The 23,021-nt window shown below is 43.9% G+C and overlaps 1 protein-coding gene across 5 annotated transcripts in view; it reads right to left on the bottom strand.

Annotated features, from left to right (window-relative positions):
• Window positions 1-23,021, bottom strand: part of MYO1C (myosin IC) — a 662,069-nt gene that overhangs the window by 260,626 nt on the left and 378,422 nt on the right. For all 5 annotated transcript variants that reach the window (XM_069615425.1, XM_069615428.1, XM_069615429.1 and 2 more), the window contains exon 3: window positions 20,772-20,887. In XM_069615425.1, the coding sequence (XP_069471526.1) occupies window positions 20,772-20,887 (116 nt within the window). The remainder of the gene's footprint in view (window positions 1-20,771; window positions 20,888-23,021) is intronic.

Genomic DNA, 23,021 nt, shown 5'->3' with positions numbered 1-23,021 from the left:
AAATGTATTAGGTTTAATAAAATCCTCAATACGAGAATTTCAAACTGTATCCTCTGGATGTTCTTTTCGAGACTAGCTTCTGTTGCTAATACCCTCTTCCAGAGAGTGGGGTTTCCTGTGCCTTTCAGAGAAATAGCAATTAGAGATGTACCATCTCCATGCAACAAAGAGGAACTGTGGTCTTTGCACAGATTACAATGTCCTTAAGAGAGACGTTGTGGAAGAATGCAAGGTTTGAGTGGACATAGGATTGTGGTGTGGCTGTAGAATATATAAAAAGGAACATTTGTTTGACAATGCTGTTGGGAGGTTTGGGGTGGGAGAGCCAACAACGATAATGGGAGATGCAAGCATGTGGGGTCTGAGAGCAGCGGAAGAGTGGAGGAGTGGAAAAGGTTATAAGTCGCACTTCACGCTCAGTCTCCGACACGGAGTCCAGATATTCATTCATTGAGTGGGAATTATTAGCATGTGTTTGGGGTCTGAATTATTTCCGGCATAACATATGGGGGAGGCTGTGTGTGGTGAAGACAGATCACACACCATTGGTTGAAGTGTTATCAGTAGAAGGGATGCGAAGAGCTACTCAACGTTTGGCTCGATTGAGCCTTATAGCATACGATTTTGATTACATGGTAGAGTATGTTGTCTGTAGTGAGGAATAAGGTGGCAGATTTCCTGTCAAGGATGCCACTGACATGGAAAGAGTCTGAAGGAGGAATCAGATTAAGTGGTAGATAGTGTGCTTATGAGAGGAGATGGTGCCGTGTCGCAAGAGTGATGGGAAATGGAAATGGAGAAAGATGTGCAGAAGTGGATGAAAGAAGCGTGGCCAGAGAAAAGAGGCATAAAAGAAGAGCATTGGCAATTTTGGGAGGTGAATGATGAATTGTCAATGGAAGGAAAAGTGTTGTTGAGGGGGCATACTTTGGTGCCACTGATGCCGTTAAGAGGGAGGCTGGCAGAATTGGCTTATGCTGGGCATCCAGGCATTGCTGGTATTAACTGACAGGCCAAGGAAAAGTACTGGTGGCCAAGGTTGGACATGTTCTTGGAGAGGGTAGGGAGAAATTGTTGGCCATGTAATAATTCAGATAAAGCAATGAAAACAGTTAAAAGGGAGACTAGCCAAATAAAGTTACCAGAAGGCATATGGGAACGAGTGGGGATTGTCATGTTGTAACATTATCATGTGTTTGGGGCTGAGGATCAAGTTTCTTATTGTTATGGTGGATCATTTGTCGAATTGGCCGGAAGTGTACATGGTAATGCGTATGCAAACAGAGGCTATATTTGCATTTCTGGAACATCGTTTTAGGCAGGAAGGGTACCCTAAGATGGTGGTGAGTGATAATGGACCACAATTTAGGAGTAAAGAGATGGCAGAATATGCTAAGGAGAAAGGGTTTCAAGCGGAGTTTCACATCGAATTATCATCCTGAATGCAAGGAGAAGGTAGAGAGGTTTAACAGGGTATTGGTGGAAACCATGGCAGGAAGGAATGGCATGGATGTGGAGAAGGTGATGAAACAGATGATTTGGAGTGTCAGGTTGTCTCCTAATAGGGCAATGGAAGTTTCACCATTTGAGTTGATGCAAAAGAGGAAGTTGAATTCCAAGTTAACTCTGCATTGGGTGAACATGATGATTAAGAAATATGTTTTCACATTAAGAGAGATTAGGAAGATAATTAAAGGAAAAGAAAGAATGGTGGAAGGAGAGAGGTTGGAGATGAAGTATGATGGAGTGATTAAAGTTGGTGATTTGGTGCATGTTAAAAAAGGTAGGTTAGTTGAGAAAGGGATGTCGAAGTTTTCAGAACCTATGATGATTATAGAAGTCTTCACTAAAATGGTTAGAGTGGAAGATGGATCTATTTGGAATGTGAAGAGTGTTCAGGTGTAAAGGATCTATGGAATGGATGCATAAGGTGGTGGATGATGAGAGTACATAGAAAGAACCACCCGAGTTGGGGTAAGATGTATGCAGAGAAGATGTGAGGCGGAGTGATGAGGAAAATGGTCTAGTGTGTGAGAGAGAGAGAGAGAGAGAGAGAGAGAGAGAGAGAGAGAAAGAGAGAGAGAGAGAGAGAAAGAGAGAGAGGGAGGGAGGAAGAGAGAGAGAGAGAGAGAGAGAGAGAGAGAGAAATAGAGAGAGAGAGAGAGAGAGAGAGAGAGAGAGAGAGAGAGAGAGAAAGAGAAAGAGAAAGAGAGAAAGAGAAAGAGAAAGAGAAAGAGAGAGAGAGAGAGTTGGTAGGAGAGTATGAGAGGGGTTGGAGATTAAAGCAGGTGAGAGTCCAGGGAGATTGAGGAAACCGCCTAGTAGGTATAGAGATTCCATTATGGATGGGCATTGATGAGATTGTGTCTACAATGCAGCTTGTTTGTACATATAGTTCTCGTTCCAGTTTATACTAACATAGGTTCTATTATTGTTGTTAATTGTGGTTATTTTGGGTTTTGAGAGCAGCAATATGTGTTGTATCTAATGGTTTGGAGAAGGAATGGTACGGTTAGGTTGCTTAGGAAATGGAATGTGGGGAACTGCCAGTTGGTGGTGGCTTAGAGGGGATTTGGATGCTACATGGGCAGCTGGGTTGTTACGTGCTGACTTTGGTACTTAAATTATGTTCTTGATTGATTGCCTTTTTTTAAACTTGTTCCTTTTAATTATTAACTCCACTTTTTAATTATACTGTAGCTAAGTTTTATTTTACCTAGATTTTATTATCTAGTATCTTTCCTGAGCCTGCTGTACTTTAAGAAGCACTTACTGCTTTGTTCTTTGTTGAAGCGGCCATTGGCTCATAATTGCTTACATCGTCATTGTTGGGTTCAGAACTACAGTTCCCACGAGACTTGTAGTTCTTCCCTCTTTAGAAGACGCAGCTAGGCGCGCCGGCGCGTCCAAGCCGATTTGGGCTGGTTAGAGCTAGGTGTGCAAGGTGACTCGATGCTCCTTTAATTCGCTCACACTGATATCGATCTTTTTTACTGAATCATGCTGACACAATGTACCCTTGTTGCAGCAATTCAAAGGAATCGCAAGGCTTGTTTTAGGGCAGCTTAGATGAAAGTTCATGGGAAGATCCCAATTTCAGCAATACGCCCGCCCACCCTGGTTACCAATACATTGGGCAGTCCACGCAATTCTGCCCCAATATGGAATTTGATTATTACTGCTTGACCACCTGTCCAATATCAGGTTTTGCCTAATAACGCTGAAAGTTCCTCCAATCTTACTGCATCGCAGATGTTTCGGGAGCATTAAACAAGGCACTGAAATGTTGTCCGATTAAAACGTGCTCCCTTTTAAAACACGCTGTAGAAATTGCAGACCATCTTTTGGAAACTAATGCCGACATCTTGTTGGTTACTGATACCTGGCTACATGAAACAGCTCATCATGCCATACAGTTGGCTACTCCAACAGGCTACCTGTGTGTCCATAATGATCCAACAGGTACTATAGGTGGAGGGAGGAGGGGAGTTGCTATACTGTACAAACAAGAGCTTCATTTGCATATATCTACTCACCCTTCTCTTGCAGCATCATGTGAAGCTATATTTGGAAAAATTAATATTAATTTAATAAATTCCCTTAGAATCTTACTTTTATACAGACCTCCTAAACAAACACCACTCTTTGAAGATCAACTCCTATCTTTCATTGGAGGTATATCGAAGGCTATCACACCTTTTATTATTCTCAGGGACTTCAACCTATGGGCTGATAATCCTGCTGATCATGAGGCTCTTTCACTACTGTCAAGACTTCAAACTATTGGCTTCTCCCAGTTTGTTCATACCACGACACATTCCAGGGGAAAAACGCAGGACTGGATCCTCTCTAAAAACCAAATCCTGAAAATCACATCAGTCGCACAATGTATCTGGTCTGATCACTCATTTCTTTACTTTGAAATCCCATCTACACGGTTTCCCACTAAATTTTCGAAAGTACCTTAACCCTGCACACAGAGACGCAACTGCAAAAAAGTCTCTACCGAAGCTTTTACATCCTGAGTGCTACCTCTTCTTCCATCTATTGGCGGAAGCCTCTCTCTTGATGACTTTACATCTACTTTTAGAGCTGTTAGTAATGAGGTTTTTGATTCATTCGCCCCTCTGAGACACACTAAACAGAATAAAGTAACCAATCTCAACAAATGGTTCACCCCAGATGTTCTACATACCAGAGGTTTGAAACATGATACCGAAGGTTACTGGCCTAAGAACCCGTGCAACGACTCCGACTAAATATAAAGCAGCAGTCTGGAGCTTTAAGGAGGACATTTTCAAAGCCAAACAGAAAAACCTGAATGAAAGAATAGATAAAGCCAATTCAAAATCAAAATAACTTTTCTCAGCTCTATAACAACTCAAGGGATCCACAGTTGAGTCCTCTATTATCATTGAAAGACTGGTGTCAACGCATACAAGACAGTTTCACCCAAAAAACTATAAAACACAAACTGTATTCTGGATCAAGTCAAATTGCTGCAGCCAGCCAAAGTTGATCCTATATTGCCATATGCAACCGGAAATACCATCTTCAGACAGAGCACTAACTGTTAGCGGGCAGCCCTCCACACCCATTACTACACCACAAGACAACCAGACCAAAGCAGAACCGACCGGACATCAGCAAACAAATAAAGACTAAACAACTCTCTATCTTATAAGGCCACGCAAACGACCCATTCCGAGGGAAAGAAAAAGAGAAGAAAGAACAAACACTCCGGAAAAGCAACAAAGAACCACAACTACGGAACACACCCCCGCAGTCAGGAACAAGAATCGAACCAACACTGAGAGAAGAGACAAATCCCACTACTTAACTTCTTATCTCGCTGACAACTGGTCACCAGAGCAAACCAACCCAACGCTAGAATCAGCAACATCAAACTACCCAACACAAGCGCGTAGAAGAAGGATGAACAACCCAAGAAACCACATATACATGACCGATGCGATAACACCTTACATGACCAAAGCAAGAAGAACTTCCAAACCACAACTCATGGAAGACGAACCTGATGAAAACAAAAACCCAAGACAGAACCTAGAAGAACTCTTCAAAGACGCTGAACCCCCAAAACCTAGACCTCAACGAGAGATCGACCAGGAAGGAAACCCCAACACTGATCAGAAGACAACCTCAACAAGAAAGTCCAAACCAAACAACACCTCCAACCTCCACTGCAATCTTATAAATGCAAGATCCATGTCAAAACACTCAACATAGATCTTCGACCTACTCGATGACAACAGCATTGACATCCTGTTCATCACAGAAACATGGCTGGACGACAACTACAAAAATCACACTCCAAAACTGCCTTCCAACCAACTTCAAATGCCTTCAAATAAACAGGAAAAACAAAAAAGGAGGAGGCATCGCAATAGCATTCAAAGGACACCTGAAAATAAAAACAGACAAACCACTCAACATCCTCGATTGCGAAACCGTGGTAAAACACCTAACAGCAAGCCCAAAAACCAATGTCACATTCATCCTGGTGTACAGACCACCGACATATGATGCAACCTTCATTAACAACTTCATAGAAGCCATCAGCAACAGCCATCAACCACGAACACCTAATCATCCTGGGGGACTTCAACATCTGGTTTGAAGACAGTCACGGCAACTCCCAAAACTCACTGATCGAACAACTCGCTACCATGAAACTACGACAACTAGTCAAAGGGGCAACACACTCGGCAGGACACACCCTCGAAGCAATTTTCACCAAGGAAAAACTCAACACCACTGCACCACTGATACAAATATTGTGGAGTGACCATCTCATCATCCCATTCGTGATCACTATGCTATTCAAGTCTGCATCCAACCTCCTAAGCTCACAACCACCACAAAAGAAACTGGAAACACGTCAAAGAAAGCAACCTATTTGAACAACTGGAGTTAACCAAACCCTCGACTACAGAACTAGAGCTAGCTGACCTATACGGGAAAGTGGAGCTACTACACAAATGGATTGCAGATACAATCGACAAGATTGCCCCAGAAAAACCATTCACCCAATCAAAAAAAGAGCAATGGCGAAATGTTTCACCCCACTATTAAGCACCATGAAAAAGGAAAACCAAAAAATGGAACTGGAATGGAGGAAAGAATACAACCCAGACAAAAAGAACTGTGTTCCAGAGACAAATCCCGCATACAAGAAGGAAATTCAAAAGGCGAAGAGGAGGCATTATGATGACAGGATCACCAATGCCACCAACACACAAAAAAATGTTTAACATCATTAAAGAGATGAGAAACTCACCGGGCTGCGACAACACCCCAAACCCCTCAGAGAAACTATGCAACGACCTGGCAGACCACTTCAAGAAAAAAATCAATGACATCCGACAAACCATACAAAACATACCAACCGACCACAAAATACTACCAAGCGAACCTATCACAGAACCTCAGCACAAACTCAAATACTTTCCTGAAATATCAGCAGAGGCATTTGCAATGCTGGTAAAACGCAGCAAGAAAGCTGGATCACCCATGGATCCCTGTCCCCAAACATCTTCAAATCAATCCTTGCACAAGGAACGCCAGCAGAATACTACAGAAACCTTCTGAACCTATCGCTAGCAACAGGAACTGTACCGAGGACCTTCAAATAAGCATATATCAAACCATTTCTGAAAAACACAAGTGGCGACGTAGAAGACCTCTCCAACTACAGGCCGATTTAAAACATTCCCTACCCGGTAAAACTCCTGGAAACCTACGTATATAAACTAACCCAAGAACATGTAGAAAAACACCACCTGTTAGACCAAGCTCAAGTCGGTTTCAGACCCTCAAGAGGAACGGAAACAGCACTACTATCCATCTGGGACGACCTAAAATCTAACAGACTCAAACACAACCCTAGCCCTTATTCTACTCGACCTCTCCGCAGCCTTCGACACAGTTAGTCATGACACCCTAACCAAAAGACTAGAAGACATAGGCATAACAGACACAGCACTACTCTGGACTTAATCATTTGTAGCAGACAGAAGAGAAACCGTATGGATTAAACCCTTCAAATCCACTCCATGAGTTAACGACTGTGGAGTGCCACAATGATCCTCACTATCAACACTATACTTCAACATCTACCAGACTCCGGTTATCAGAATCTTCAAAAAATACAACATTACATGCCACAACTATGCAGATGATACTCAAATCATCTACAAAATCAAAGACACCCAAGCCGATCACTCAACCCTAACCGAGTGTCTAAAAGAAGTCTTCAACTGGATAAATACCAACAACCTGAAAATCAACCCGGGAAAGACAGAAATCATGATCATATCCAAAGACCAAGAGAACAAAACCGCCATCCCGTGACCAACAGAAATGGGAACCGCACCATCACCAACACCCTAACCCTAGAACCACAAACAGTCAAGAAATGCTTTTTCCTACTCCACACAGTAAGAAGAATCCTACCTTTCCACTCCTTCACGCACAAAACACTCACTATCTTCGCCCTCATCATGCAAGAATCGACTATGCAAACAGCCTCTACCTCGGAATACCAGAATACCTCCTGAAGAAACTGCAAAGGATCCAAAATACAGCAGCCAGACTACTCCTCACACTATCAAGAAGAGAACACATCACCCCTGCCCTAAAAACACTACACTGGCTCCCAGTAAAACATTGAATCACCTTCAAACCAATGTGCATAACGCACAGGGCAATCAATGAACAATGAGCAGAATTCCTACAAAAGAAAATAACAATCTACAAGCCAACAAGACTCCTCAGGTCAAGCAACGAAATCCGCCTGGAACCAAAACCATACCTCAAGAAAAAACTTGGAGGCACCTCCTTCTACCAATTAGCCACAAAAACCTGGAACAACATCCCAAAAGAAATAAGAAACACCAAAGACCACCTAAAATTTAGGAAATTACTAAAAACCTGGCTCTTCAACACCACAGACTCAAACTGAAAACTGAAACAACAGAAAGGAAAAGTGATGACTAAACTGGAGTGGGCAAGAACAACTCCCAGAACCGGCTGGGAAGCTCCCACGGCACCTGGACGGGTAGCGCCGGGTAGAGTGGAACACAGGCGACACCCATGGATACAGAGTCAACAACCCCACCCTAGTCCTACCCAACACCCACACTCGCCCCTTAGTTGCCACCAGGTAGCACAGTGTTGTGGAAATGTCGGGATATTGGCAATCACCACACTAGCTGAGTTGTGGACATTGGCAGGTGTACTGGCTGTATGAGTTGGAATGAAAGACTGGTAGGGCTGCGAGGGAGGCTGGTGAAGGAGGGGCCAGATGTGAAGGGGCGCTTGAAGGCCGGATGGGCCCAGATCAGGACGGAGGCGCAGGGGTGCTCCCGAGCCCCAACTCGGGAGATTACACAAACCCAGCGCCTCAGGATAGAGATGCCAACTAACCAATTGCACTAACAATTTCCCCCTCTGCATACACCTCTCAAACTCTAAACCAAACAACCACAAACCTACAGCACAACAAACGGCACAAACTTCACTACATGGCAACAACAAAACAAAAACACACAGACTCGCACAACAGCACACGGCGACTGCCGGCCGCAAACACCCCAGGCCCAGCCAACAGACCCACCGGGCTGAGGCCGCCAACAGCACATCACTGCTCTCTTGCACTTTTCCAGCTTCCTCCCACTAACCCCCCTTCCCTTCCTCTTTCAGAACCGTCAGAGCGCCAGGGGACCACTCCGGTGGTGATAATGCGTGGTACAAATGTCCTTTAACATTAACCTATGATGCCTCCTTCTCAGATGCCACCCTTATCAAGTATCAGAGGATGAGGTTCTGGAGGTTATACAAAAGCTCAAACCACATTCTGCAAGGGATATGCCTTCCCTGCTACGTTTTTTCAAGGATTCTGCTACTACGCTTGTCCCTTGGGTTACTAGCTTTGTTAATCATTCTTTTCAAGAGGCCCTTATCCCAGGAAATATCAAGGAGGCTTGGATAAAGCCCCTTATAAAAAAAGAAAATGTGGACCCTAATATCGCTGGTAATTACAGACCCATAACGAATGTGCCTTTATTGTTAAAAATAATTGATCAAATAGCCTGTAAACAGTATCAGCACTTTGTGGAACATAATAACGTCTTAGCGAATGAACAATCTGGATTCCGTACTAATTTTGGGACTGAGACCGCCCTGTTGGACTTAAAATCTAACATAACGGAAACCATTGAGGAAGGCAATGCTGCCCTGCTCCTTTTATTGGCTTTTTCTTCAGTGTTAGACTTAGTCGATCATGCTCTTCTAGAGGAAAGACTGACGACGTAGGTATATGTACTACTCGGGATGCTAAGTGATTTAGATCCTTTCTCGGACCAAGGACAGCTAATGTAGTGAAAGCTAATGCTCAATCCTCAAGAACCCTCCTTACAAGCGGTGTTCCTCCGGGATCCTTTTTGTCACCACTTCTATTTAACGTTTACTCCAAACCTTTGTGCGATCTCCTTGCCTCTCTGAGTTTACATTGCAAACTATGCAGATGATACCCAGATTGTGTTCAAACTATCTAGGGTCTATACTGTAGACACAATCAGAATAAATTAAGTTTTCAAGGCCATACAAATCTGGATGGCCTCAAACTCCCTGGCCTTGAATGACTCCAAAACGGAATTGCTTGTCATTGGTACCCAGCACAAATTGAAAAATCTTGACACCGATACAATTGCTTTGTGGTAAATGACATTGCCATTGCTGCATCTTGAAACTGTAACAACTCTTGGAGTCTGCTTGTCTCTTGCTTGTCTGAGGACAATCGCAGCGATTGTCAACTCAAAATTAGACTATTGTGACAGTCTTCTGGTAGGCACCTCTAAATCCAAAATCAAAAAGCTACAGGTGTCACAAAATGGAGCTGTTTGTGCAGTATATGAACTTAGGCGGCTTTCTAAGGTCTTGAAGTCTCGTAGGCTTCCTGTCAAGCAGCGGATACTTTTCAAGGGCTCAGTTCTGATCTTCAAATATCTCTTAGATCAGGCACCTCCATATCTTTCTTCAAGAGTCCACAAAGCTCCTATTAGGTGCACTGTTCGATCTAATAATGATTTGCTCCTCTTCCAACCTCATGTCACCTTAAAAAATGTTGGCGGTGCAGGTTTCACTGCCTGGGCATCCACCATCTGGAACTCACTGCTCATGGAATTACGAGCATGTGACTTAATAACCAGGTTCAAGAAACAACCTAAGACACTTCTTTTTTATAGGGGATAGATTTAGTCTTTAAACACTCGCCGCCTCCTCCTCTGCTATGGACTCGATTCGGTTTCTCTCATTTGTGTTTAACATGGTCTGTCTTGTGAGCGTCCAGAGGCCTTCGGGCATGTGGCCCAATATAAGAAAATTATAGATAGACACCCGCAATTCATCTCTGCCTGGTGGATACTGCCGTTTCATTGTTAGTGTCTGCCTTCTTATACATACATTTTAGGCAATTGAAATCATGATGGGGTACTAGTACTTGCATGTCAAGGGAATGATTGGAAGGGTAGGCTATTGGAAAAACATGCCATTCGATTGCCTCCAGAGATCATAGCAGTACTCACAGTTACACATTCAAACTTCACCTTCACGTTCCTCCTAAGCTTTTCTTTTGACCACATACTCCTCTTGACCATGTTTCCTCTCCTTCTCAAGTCTTTGGATCTCATTGATTGTTCTGAATTCTCTTAACTCCTTGATATTCTCTTCCTTTCTTCACTGCTCCTCGCCTAGTTTAGTCTTTTTCCTACAGCCTTTCCATTTCCCCGCCCCCCTTTCTTTTCCTTCAATGATCTCTCTTCTGCAATGTGAACTCTGTTAAGCAAGCACCATCTTCATTGGAGCACAGCATGTATTTTGTTCATGGAGAGTCTCCAAGGATTTCCTTTGGAGAAGCTCTGTGAGCAACTCCACTGCTAAGGGAAAGCTCCAGAAGCCAATAAGCCACATGCATATTGGCTGCTGCATCCTTTTCCTGCCCATAGTGAACTGTGCAGCTCTCTATTCGGCGTTTGCCGAATACTTGGGCTAACTATTCACTATTCAGCCAAATAGTAATTTCACTATTCGGTACACCCGTACTGGAGATGCACTGCCAAAGAAACGGAGTGGTATGTGCTGCACCGTAGCAGACAGTACCTTAGCTCCCCTGGCTACCACTTGCTCTTTTGCCCCCAAGATTTACCTCCAGCTACTACCTGATAATGCTGGAATACCCATTGAAATACCATTTGTGCAGCCCTGAGCGGAGCCAGGTATATGACATATGGCAGTAAGAGGCCTAAGAACCCAAAGCATGGAACATCAAAACATTTGACCGCCGTCTGGAGGGACCCATTGGGCCTCCGGATGGCTGAGTGCCGGAGCACTTGTCAGTTCTTCTGAGGGGGCCAAAGTAGTTCTGACCCCGATGTCAGATTCCTCCCATAGTAATAGGGCAGCCTTAGGACAATCTCTGTTTGACCAATCAAAAGACCTCCTGGATCACCCCTTTTTTTTCCTAAGGTTGTCCTGTAGTGCAGTTGAAAAGAGTGGCTCAGCATCCCTCTGGGACAGCTATGCATAATCCAAAGACCATACAAAACCCTGGCAGGGATATTACGTGCCGTGACTCCACAGGTTAGGCAACAACTAATGCTTTCAACCTTAGAGTGAATACTTTCAATTTATAAACTTGTTTAACCCACCTTGAAAGAGATAAAGTATAAGCTATGTATCTTTATTGAAATATTTCCGCCCAAAATTATAACTGCGTTATCCTAGATTTCATCCGGCTCTGTCCCCTTCGGAGACTTTTGCACTGATTTTCTCAACCACTGCTACCAACAGGCATGGGTGGATTGGCCATTACAGTGAGTGGGGTTGCATCTAGCTTGCAGCATCTAACCTTCCAGGGCTGCTCCCCACCTGGTTTAGTGCTGCAAGAGACAACTACTCCCCTCCTTTCCCCCAACAAGACTCAGCCATGACAAGACAAGGTTGCCACATATTACAAGCATGACGAAAGTACCTGCAACATCTTCTGAAACACCTCACTCCTACAGTCAACACTGTAAACAGAGTACAGGTGACTAGCCATCTACATCTTCACACTTCCTGTTCAATTGCATGGATTAAAACAAATATTTTCACACGAAGCACAGGGCAAGTATTGTATAATCAGCAATAATAATGTAAACAAATCCGAAGCCAACAATTTTGGAAAAAGAATGGCAAAGGAATCAAAAATTACTCATCACATTGCCCCAAACCCACATCCCACCTTGCACTTAAATTCCATTTATAGTCAATTAGGCCCGAGGGAAGCACAACATAGTCTGGGCCAGGGGTGAAGTTTTGCATCGAACGGGAACAATAGCTTCAACTCATGTACACAGTACTCTAGTGTGAAATATCTAAGTGTTAGAACATTCTGGACATCATCACGTTCCTGTCTAGAATAGTGCTAACATTTCCCGCTTGGCTGCCCCGTATTCTACCAATGGATTCAGTTTCTGAAACCACGAAACAGGATTTGTCTGCATGCCATTTTTCTCCTGTGTATCTGTGGGATCATTCCATGACATCGATATGTAGTTTAAGGAAGGCATGGTATCAATAGTAGATACAGACACAATAGATATAAGTTTTGAAAATCTTTATTTGGTATTTTGGTTGGGTTGGTAGAATTCCTAACTGGCCCTAACTCTAGAGTGGGAGTAGTCTTGACCATCAAACAAGTAAACATGTCCAAGTCAGTCTAGTCAAACTAAAAAGGCCTATACTAAAACTAACCTTGCCCTCCTTCTCAAAAGGACAAATGTGTTGAGGGAATACAAAAGGAAACAGTGTCTCAAAGGAAATGTCAGAATGGCTTGAGTAAAAACTCCCTTCCCCACGTTCAGCAGCACGGGGTCTAGAGAGTTTCTTAAAAAGGATAGGTGGATGGCACAGTTCTATCAGTCTTGGACACTTGCTTATTGGTACAATTCAACAGTTCAGGCATGGGCTTCAAGCAAGCTTCGGGTTGTTCAATGACTTCCTTAGGCTTTGTCCGCCGTGTCATAAATACACAGTCCAGCTTTTGACCTTTACTTTCCCACAATTCCACAAAGGCTTCCCTGCACCGGGCTCGAGCCTGCCTCTCTTTTCACATTCACTTTATCACAGTTCTGCACAGGCTTCCCTCTGCCGGGCTCAAGCCTGTCTACTCACTTTGTGGGGTTTCTCTTCCCGATGTTTTGTCTTAGGTGTCTTTTCACTGTCAAAGACTTTAGAAACTGCAAGGATTTTACGTAGACCACTGCATGACCACTTCGACCTCTCTTTAAGCAACCCTACCATCAACAATCTTCCTCATCTTGCAATGCCAATGCCTCTTGGTACTTGTAGTTTCTTATTCTCTTTACTTTGCCCTCAGGCCATCTTTTAAAGTTCACATGCAACACCAATACTTCTTGGTATTTCTTTTTCCTTGATTTGCCCTCTTGGCTTCTTATGATTTTATTTTCTTTGCTTTGCCCTCTTGGCCTCTATCAAAGTTCATATACATTGCCCTCTTGACATATTCAGAGTTCACATACTTTGCTTTTCACTTATTCAACTTTGTTTCGGGATCGCGGTTACTTTCTTGCCTTTGGTTCCCATTGTAATACACTTCAACTAAGAACTTTTCACAGAGACTTTCGGATGTGCGATTTCGTCTCGCAGGACCCCTCAGTTACTTTGTATCCTTTCCTTTTACAATTCAGCAATTGTCCTTTCCATTACGCATTTTATCAACAAGCGTGCAATCTTCAGCTTTTGGGTTACAGTTACTTTTGCTTTTAACACAAACCAGGCTTTTGCTGCTTTCGATAACTCACCGATCATGTTAATTGGTCTACTTGCATCGATGCCTTTCATGGGGCAGTCACAGCTGTTACCAACGCCTCCTCTGCTCCTCCCCAACTCCGCCGTTCACCCGGGAGTGTTACAGGGCCACTTCCAAGCACCTTAAAGGTTTCTCTCTTCCGCTCACTCGGTTTCACTCTTGGAACGTTTACGGCTTCCTGAAAGTGGCATTCTCGCCTGGCTCTCTCTTGTTCTTCGCAACTGCCGATCAGCCCCTTGGCCTCCCAATTTACATAGCCTGGTTCGCTTCAGTCCTGAAAGAGCGGTTTCTTCTCTTACCCACCCTCGCTCAGAGTATGCCTGTGTGTGCCACTTTTTATCCTGACAGGGAGTGTTAGCAAGTGGCATGTGTATATAGTTAGGATTACGTGCTTGACTCTGCCTGGCCTCATTACAAGGACAGAGCCATTGCAAATCAGTAGAGGTAATCTTTCTGGCCTCATTCCTCATCTTCTTCTGCTCAGTAGTAGTGTCAATGCAAAGTGGGGAGGAATTATGGGAGCTGTAATTTCCCACAAAATAAGCCAGGATAGTGGTTAGATGGGTTGTGGAAAAAGAGGGATACCATGTCTCACCATCGGGTGCTTCTCCCCACTCCCAGACGACCCCATACCCAAGTGATCCTCCCTCGCCTGTCCACCCCAAGGGTCGGGATCAAAAAGCGATGGCCTTTCCCTGGCCACCCGAGTACGGGATCCCAGGGGCCTAGGTTGTGAAACACCCTCTGGTTTTTCACAGTAGCATTTGGTACATAACTAGGCTGGAGCAATACATGTAGCAATTTGTCAGCCTTACTCTGTGTACAAAGCTAGTATACACCGAGCTAGCTCAAATTGGACTATCTTATCTAAACCTCCAAAATATTGTAAAATACTCCAAAAAGAATTTCCTATCATTGGGGGTTCCCACATTACGTGAAGGAAAATGTTTGTAGGTGGATAACATCCAGAAAAGGTGGCTGGTACGGCAGGATTCATCCTATACAGGTGAATTGTTGTTGGTTAAGTTATAGTACTTTGGATCTAGCTTCCTAGAGACCTTCTAAATATTGGTGCAAGCCTTAGGCCACTTTGTATACTCCAACAGTATCGCCAGGTCTGCTTGCCATGACTCCCACACCATGAGTCCTTGCATGTGGCTGGCATAAAATGGAAACATGTACAAAGTGGATAATGGATTACTTCCCTCTCATAGAACAGAGTGCGTAAAACAAGGTCACTCTGTGGTCCGTCCGGTGACGATGGACAATATTTACAGGTCAAACTATTAAGTACTGCCTATCTGATAAATGCCATCCAGGGGGGCTTAAGACTAATACCATAAGAGAGAGGGCTGGGGTATGCAGTGGAGAGGGCACCATTTGACTCTTGCAGCAACTCTATTTTATCTGCCTAAAGTCTGCTTTCTGAGCCTTGCAGCCTCATCTCATCTTGTGATTTCATTTAATGTGAGCATTGGCTGAAAGTCCCTCTCTAAGAAAAGCTATGCTTGGGAGGGCATTGATCCCGCTGCCCAGGCCACTGTCAGGTCTCTGTTTAAATAAACATTGGTTAAAAAGACACAGTTTAGTACACATTAGTCTTGGGTAAATAGATTCAGTTTGGTAAATTACACTTTAGTAATTTATTTAAATCTATTGTTGTCTCTAGTTTAAAACCTTTGGTGTTGCCTTGACCTTAACTTAAGTTTTCAGGATGTTTGTGTTTTCCCAAGCCAAGATGGAGGGAAGGGAGCAGGAGCAGTGATTGGTTGAAGGTTTGACAATGGACAGTTCCAAACATTCTAAACTGCCTTTCATTAGAGATTTCAAGAAAGCCAGTCATGTTTGTTCAAGCTCCAGTAATTTAGGCCCAGAAGCCTTGGAAATATCATTTTCAATCTTTTAGGAAAGAACGCAAGGTCAAGTTTTCATCTGAAGGATTAATCTCTGAAGAAAAGGAGGATTGTTTCTTCATCTTTCAAGTTTTTGATTTGAGATAATTATTTACCTAGTTTGGTGTTCAAGAAAATAACAATCTGTTTAAGTACAGTGCCAGGTAATCTTTGGAACTTTAGATAAAGCTGTTAAGTAAAGTGAGATCTGAATGACTTGCCTTTTTTGTGCATGTGATTTTGTGCGTTCGGAGCAGAGCGAGTGTAGCTTAGCATTTTTTCTAACATTGTTACTTTTGTCCGACGCTGTAGCGGTCACGTGTGAGATCTGCAGGATGTTGCGGTCAGCTTTATGAGGGAGGCAGGGCTGAAGATCGAGACGCAGATCAGCCTAAACGGTTTTTCTTGACTCCTGAGGTGAGATCGAAGCGAACATCTGTACCTACAGTTGGAGTGTTCGGTAAGCGTAGCGTTACCTTTTTTCTTGTTATCTCCGGATCGTAAATTCCTTTCAGTAAGCGGATGCAGTTCGTTTATTTATCTGCTGGCTAGTTTGGTTTCCTTTTAGCGCGAATGCGCGGCGACGGAAGCAGACTATTCATTGGTTCATAAATATATATTTCTGACATTACAAACTTTCCAGAATTTTTAAAGACAGTGCATCATTTTAAGAATTTAATTGTTAGTGAGTTGGTGCAATATCTGTTTCAAAGGCAAGACTACAAGTGATTCAAAAGGATATAAAAGAAGGCCAATAAGGAGCACGCAATCTTCCAGTAATTTAATGATTCTATCAACACCATTAGGGAGCATTAGTGCTTTTGGAGCAGTAAGTCAGACTCGTAGATATTTCTGGACACTTTCTTAATGTGTCAGAAGGAAGCACAACACAATTGTAAAGGAGTATCTGTATACTCAAGTCCTCCATGAACACAATCTATTGCAAGCAAATCTAAAAGCCATAAACTGTTCAAACCCAGTCAGGTGTAACTAGAACAGCAAGTTTTCAACTTGGTTATTTCTGGGTTTTTTCTTGGAAGAGACTATGAAGTAAAGTAGTCAAGTAGAACTCCATTTCAGAAAATAAGGGATTAGGTTTTGGATAGTCTCCGTGTCATCATAAGTGAGGACTTTAATCCAATTCTCCTCTTGGCTTAAGCAGAGGAGTTTTCAGGTAAAAAGCATATTACTAGATTTGGAAATATGAACAAGGGGTGGTGAGTTTTTGTGTTTAGTAACATGTAATTACATTCTCTCCATGCAGATGCTTGAAGGAGCCTGGAGTTCCAGTTCCAGTGTCTGAGTTTTTTTGTTTTCTCCACTTCCCCTTTCCCCCTGGGGTGTCACAGGCTCAGCTGTTGCCTAGTGGTTGATTGTGCTACATCTTGGTGGGATTGTGGGGCTCAGCAGCTCCTGCATTGGATTTTGAAGACCAGACCTGACAGCCACATCAGGATGTGATCAGTGGTAGAAGGAAGAGCTGCCAAGACTGGTCACCTAAAGAAGAACAAAGGGTAGATTGCAGTCCTGTGATTGGCTCTACTGTTGACCAGTCACACTCAGAAGCCCAATGGGTGAAAAGAGGTAAGTCACCCTCCAGTGGTGCCTCTCTATTCTGTCTACCTCTATCTGATATCTCTGCCAAGCAGCCAACATGGCACTTGAAGAGGCATGCAGGGTAGTGGACGAAGAGGTATGCTGAACTCCTTCTCTTGCATGGTCGCAGCTGTTTCCCTGGCACCTCGGGCTTTGGTGAGCAAGGAGCGGGCAAGGAGAGGGATTGAGCAGGGATGGTGTGCTCCTATCCCACCATCAGTAAACCACCTGGCCACCCTTCTCACCCTCTGCCTTTGTTAAAGTGCACTGGGCAGGGGAAGGGGAGATCAGGGATGCACCAAAGCTTGTATGCCCCTGAAAGTAGCTGGAGTGTAGTGAAGTGCCCTTTCCCTACCCCAAACCATTTAGATGGAAGTTCCATAAGAGGCATATGATGCAAGGACCTGCCATATGATGGGAGTACCTGCGCATATGATTTGCATACCTTACACATGTGAAATTACCTTTTTTAAAGGCTTCATGAGAACAAGACTGATTTACTTTGACCGATTTTCTTTTGTTCAGAAAACCTGCACTGTAAAGGTATTTTTCTCTTGAGATCTTTAAAATGTTGTTTTCCCTTTTTTTTTTATATTCAGCGTTTTAACCCCCCTGAACTCCCATTTTTCCTCCCATCGGGATTTCACCCCAGCGCACGCGCGCGGACACACACTTTTCCAAATCAATCTTTCAGTGAAAAGCTCTTTATAAAAAGATGGGAATGCCTCCCATGTGAATTCTTTTATGGTGTGAACGTCTGGCATTTGACGATAATGCCTGGCATATGATGCTAGTACCTGGGCATTTATAGCAGCAATACCTGGCATTTGATGCACCTGAAATTTTATGAAGATTCTTGTCATATGAACGAGTACCTGCAATTTGATGGCAATGTCTGACCTATGATGCGTCTGTGACAGGATTTTCCAGAGGAGAGGCAAAGTCAAACAGAGCTAAACAGTTTCCATCGAAGATTGTTTTAAGTATTTGCTCTCTGTTCTTTAGGATTTTCACTCTCGTTAATGTTTTTCCAGATTGTGAATTTATTCATCAAAGATCACAGGGATTCTCAACGAGTTCCTTATCAAAACTTGACTGTTTTGGGGATTCCGCCCCAAGTCTCACAAGGCTGCGTTGCCCCGCTTTACTTCATTTGTTTGCGGGTTCCAGGTGCTAGTTCACCTAGTCGCACTCTTCACCATTATTCTGGATACACCAGTGGTTGATCAGCCTTTCAACACTTTTGTACTCAGTGTCTTAGGATTTTGGCAGCAGAGGACCTTTAAGCATCGGGCCCTCATGACATCTCGCACACCACTCAGTGGCTTGGGGCTCCTGGCATCTACCGCATCTCTTAGTGGCTTGGATTGATGGAATCTTGCACACCATTGGGCAATGGGGGGTGTTTGGCATCTCACACGTATGTTAGCAGCTTAGTTATTAAAGAGTTTCATTCAGTGGCTTGATGCTCACACCATCTTGCAAACCTTTTAGCGATTTGAGGCTCACGGCATCCCGCACACCTCTCGGCTGTCTGCGGTACACTCTGGCAAACATCTCAGTAGCTTGGTTCTTAAGGCATCTTGGACACGTCTGGACAGCTTGCTGTTCGCCCCCACAGGACCTGATCAGGGCCACTCCCACCGCTGGACGGGAATGGAACTTCGCCAGAGGAACACTGTATAACCACACACTCTCCTGCTCCTCAGCTTCCTTCTGCCTGCTCCCGCTATCATACACCATCTTACAGGTGTGAAGCCTCTTTACAGGCCTCTCAATGCCCTGGTGAGGTAATTGTAAACATAGAAGTTCAAAGGGGTTGGATTCAGTCCTTTATCTAAGAAATATGTGATGTCCTCCAAGAGCGACTTGTCACAGATGTCAACACATGGCATACTAGGAGAAAATCTGGCAACACAAAGTCATTATGCAATATAAAAGCCAAAGCCAGTGGGCTTTACCAATGTGCGTTTTAACATACAACGAAATCTGTGTTGTGTGATATACACAATGTGTGTTAGATCATCCCCGATATGCTCATGGCCTGGAGGTTTCTACTGCTCACACACGCTAACCGGATTTTGTATTTCTTTTAGTTTTTCCCTCTTATTGATTCAATGTCTTAGTCTGAGGTCTAGTATTTCCATGTACTACTTGTCCTTTTTTAAGCAAAACCGATTTGGAAATGGACTGCCGATTCCACGCTGTGAGTTTTGGCACCTGCCCATTATGAGGCATGATTAACATTTCCGGCTTCACCGGCAACTAAAAATGTGGTTGTAATCAGCTTGAAGTCATTTGCCAAAGAAGAAATCCTACAAGGATCCTTGTGCTCTTTGGTCCAGGATGTGATGGACCAAATGTCATTACTTTCATTAAGTCAACTCCTTGGACAGCAACACAGCCTCCAAATCTGTAGACATAAATAGATGTGTATTGGCCTTCTAGGCAAGACTCTCATATTGTCTGCAAAGCATGTTCTTTTTACAAAACGCGCAATGATCCATCTGCTTGGAATGAAATGAAATAGACAAATTATTTTTCAGCTTGGGCTCCTCTTATAGAAATCATATCAAGCTCCTCCCCAATTGCATGAATCCCTACCTCCCTGCGCCCCAGATTTACAAACATCCATTTAACAATTTTCCTGGATTTTCACTGAAGTGAATCAGAGCCAGAACAAATGAATGTGGAGACTGTCAAATCCACAAGGTGCAAATGCATTCCAATCCAGCCAATTCACATCAGCTAATAACCATACTATTAATATCAATCATAATAATCACAGGAACATAATTAAAAACACCACAAGTCCTAATAATCAGAGCAATACAAATAAACTCCTTCTATAATACAGAGTGTTGTGCATACACACTTTAGTACCTGGTGTAGCCGTATGGGAGGCAGAGGGATCGAGAGGGTGTACAGCAACGGAATTTGGATTGTAAAAAGAGTGAAGGTAATCCTCCATCACATTATACAAGGCACATGCTTGGCATTTTGATAAATGTTATCTTAAATATACCTGCTTCACCAAATGAGCATATGTTTGCCAGTAAACCAGTCTTCCATTGTGTGTACTAGAGCGCTAGTGGTCTGTGACTGAGGTGTAGTGTACCTTGGACGCCCATTTGAATGGCTTGATCAGGTTGCCCATGTGGTATTCTTGCAAGTGCCCTACTAAGAGGTACTTTCAAAGCGCTACTGCATCCTTTACACCAGCACATAAGTGTAACAGGATTTTTCTAAAGCATTAGGCTAGCAGACAATTTGGCCAGTTGTCACTGGGCCAAGGTAATAGCCTGTAGCACACGTGGGAGCACACTGTATTTAATTTCTCTGCAATAAAGCTCTACTCTACTGTGCCTTCTCTCAAAGATAGAGTCACTTACAGGTGAGGCGAGACTTCGTAGAAGCTGACTCCTCGGTACCGCTCCATGTGCTGCTTGCTGTAGATCTCCAGCTCCTTGTAAGGGTTGACCGAGACCAGGACCGATCCGATGTATGTCTGAGGAGAGAAGGGGGGAGGTGTGAGACATTGCTTGTGGCTGCAGCCAACAGAAATGAGCATGTGAAGAACAAGATGATGGGCGACATTGACAACGTGACTTCAGCTAGCAAGCAAGCACAGATAAAGGCCATGGGTGGTACCAAACCCTCGACTTCAGTTAATTTAGATGCACTGGACAGAGTGGCGAGACCATCCACGGGAGTTCAGCGCAAGCAAGTGCAGAACAAGAGGACCTGTGAGCCTGTCCATGGAACTTCAGCCAACAAGCACGCTCAAAACTAAAGAAGTTAGATCTGGGGTTTATAATGCTTTCAGCTAATAAGCCACCGAAGAGAAGAACATGGGTGAGAACCATCCCCGTGACTTCAACTAACAAGCATTCACAAAAAAAGGAGGGGTAGAGCCGTCTATACACCTTCAGCTAGCAAAGCAGGCACAGAACAAGAGAAGGGATCAGACTGTCCAAGCAAATCCAGCTAACAGGCATGCACAGATCAAGAGAACGTTGACCGCACAAATGAATTCAGACAAGTAGACTGCACAGAAGAGAAGTTGCAAGACTGTTCACACTACTTCAGCTAACAACGCACAGGCAGAAGAGGGGGTGAGGAAGTACAAGACTTCACCTGACAAAAACTGTAAAGAGCAGACTTTACAGGGTGAAATGGTGGCAGTGCTCATCACCAGCTATATATAAAGGGCATGGAAAGACCAAGAGTGGAGTGGAGACAGTAGATGAGACTTCAGGTTACAAAGCATAAGTGGCTACAGAACAAGTGGAGGGGGTTTCACAAAATACATCACTGCTTCAAGGCCGTGAGCTGCGCAGTTCCTTTCAGGGACACCATATTCGGACATCAAATTTGCTCATGTGCTATTGAAGACTCTTGGTGTCACAATACAATTTATCAACAGCAATTCCCTCAAAATATTCTGAAAGTACTAAGTCTTTTTACTATCGCTTCGTTGCTGTGAAGTCCAGCCTGACCGTTCAATATTTGATCTGCTATTTGCAGAGTCATTCACTTCATAGGGAGCTGGGCATGTTGGAACCATTGCTATAGGCCTTGGCCTTATGGCTCTTCTGTACTCTCCAAATCAAAGGATACTGCTAGGGAGGAGATCATGGGCAGGTCACATGCCTGTGCCTTCATCTGAGGATGAATTGAGATGAGCTGGCGGCAACAGAATCCAGATTCGATGGAGTCCCTGCAGGCTCCTAACATATCATAATCCTACACGCCAGTGTGTGTTCTTCTGGGTTCCTGGACCACAGACCTTACTCATTAGAGGGAAACATTTGATGTGGGAACAAAGGACAAAGTGGACATGCAAATCGAATTGGAGGTTTGTGTACATTAGTTATTTGTGGACCCTCCATGTAAATTCAACCCCCAAACGCCTGTGACACCCCAGACAGGGCAAACACAGGCCCTTGGAGCCTCACGCGGTGGCATTGTCTGATGCACTGGTGATTAGGGGTGCTCCTAAGTTCTTGGGAATATCTACTGCGCACCCCCACCCCCGGACACATGGAAAATGCAGACCCTCCAATTCATGGTGTTCGGTGTATGTGAGAAGTGTCTCCACTTATTAAGTTTCGTGCAACAGGACCCAACCTATATAGTGCTATCAGCAGGCAATATCAAATAGGCGCACATAAACACAGGACCATCTGCACCGTAATTGGACAAAACTGTAACCATTAGGATACAAATAGTAAATAACTTTGCCGGCAATCATGTATATGTATATATAGCTATAGATCCAAATTGTGATCAAATTATAGCCAAGCAGAGCCAGAGGCCACCCGGTCTTGGTCCCACTCCACTTCTTGTAATCAGGATGGTTGGGCCACAATCACGAACCCTCAAAGCTCTGTTAGTGTATGGTCAGCCCTGCCTCAGTGTCACCCCCTCACTCTCCTGTTTGTAAAGCATTGGGCCTCACCAGGGTGTGGAAGACAGCCTCTATTCCTCCACACAGAATATCTCAAGCTACAAACTACTACAGGGTGCACCTTCTTTCTCTCCAAAGCGGGTTACCGGTCAGGCAACAGAACCCTGGGTGACAATCTATATGTAGTGGGCTGAATGAAGACATTTGTATATACACCTCTCCTGTGGTGGGA

Source organism: Ambystoma mexicanum, chromosome 9 (genome assembly GCF_040938575.1).
Source record: "Ambystoma mexicanum isolate Mex_15411 chromosome 9, UKY_AmexF1_1, whole genome shotgun sequence".
Lineage (NCBI taxonomy): Eukaryota > Metazoa > Chordata > Amphibia > Caudata > Ambystomatidae > Ambystoma > Ambystoma mexicanum.
This window is presented reverse-complemented; position numbering and strand designations above follow the sequence as displayed.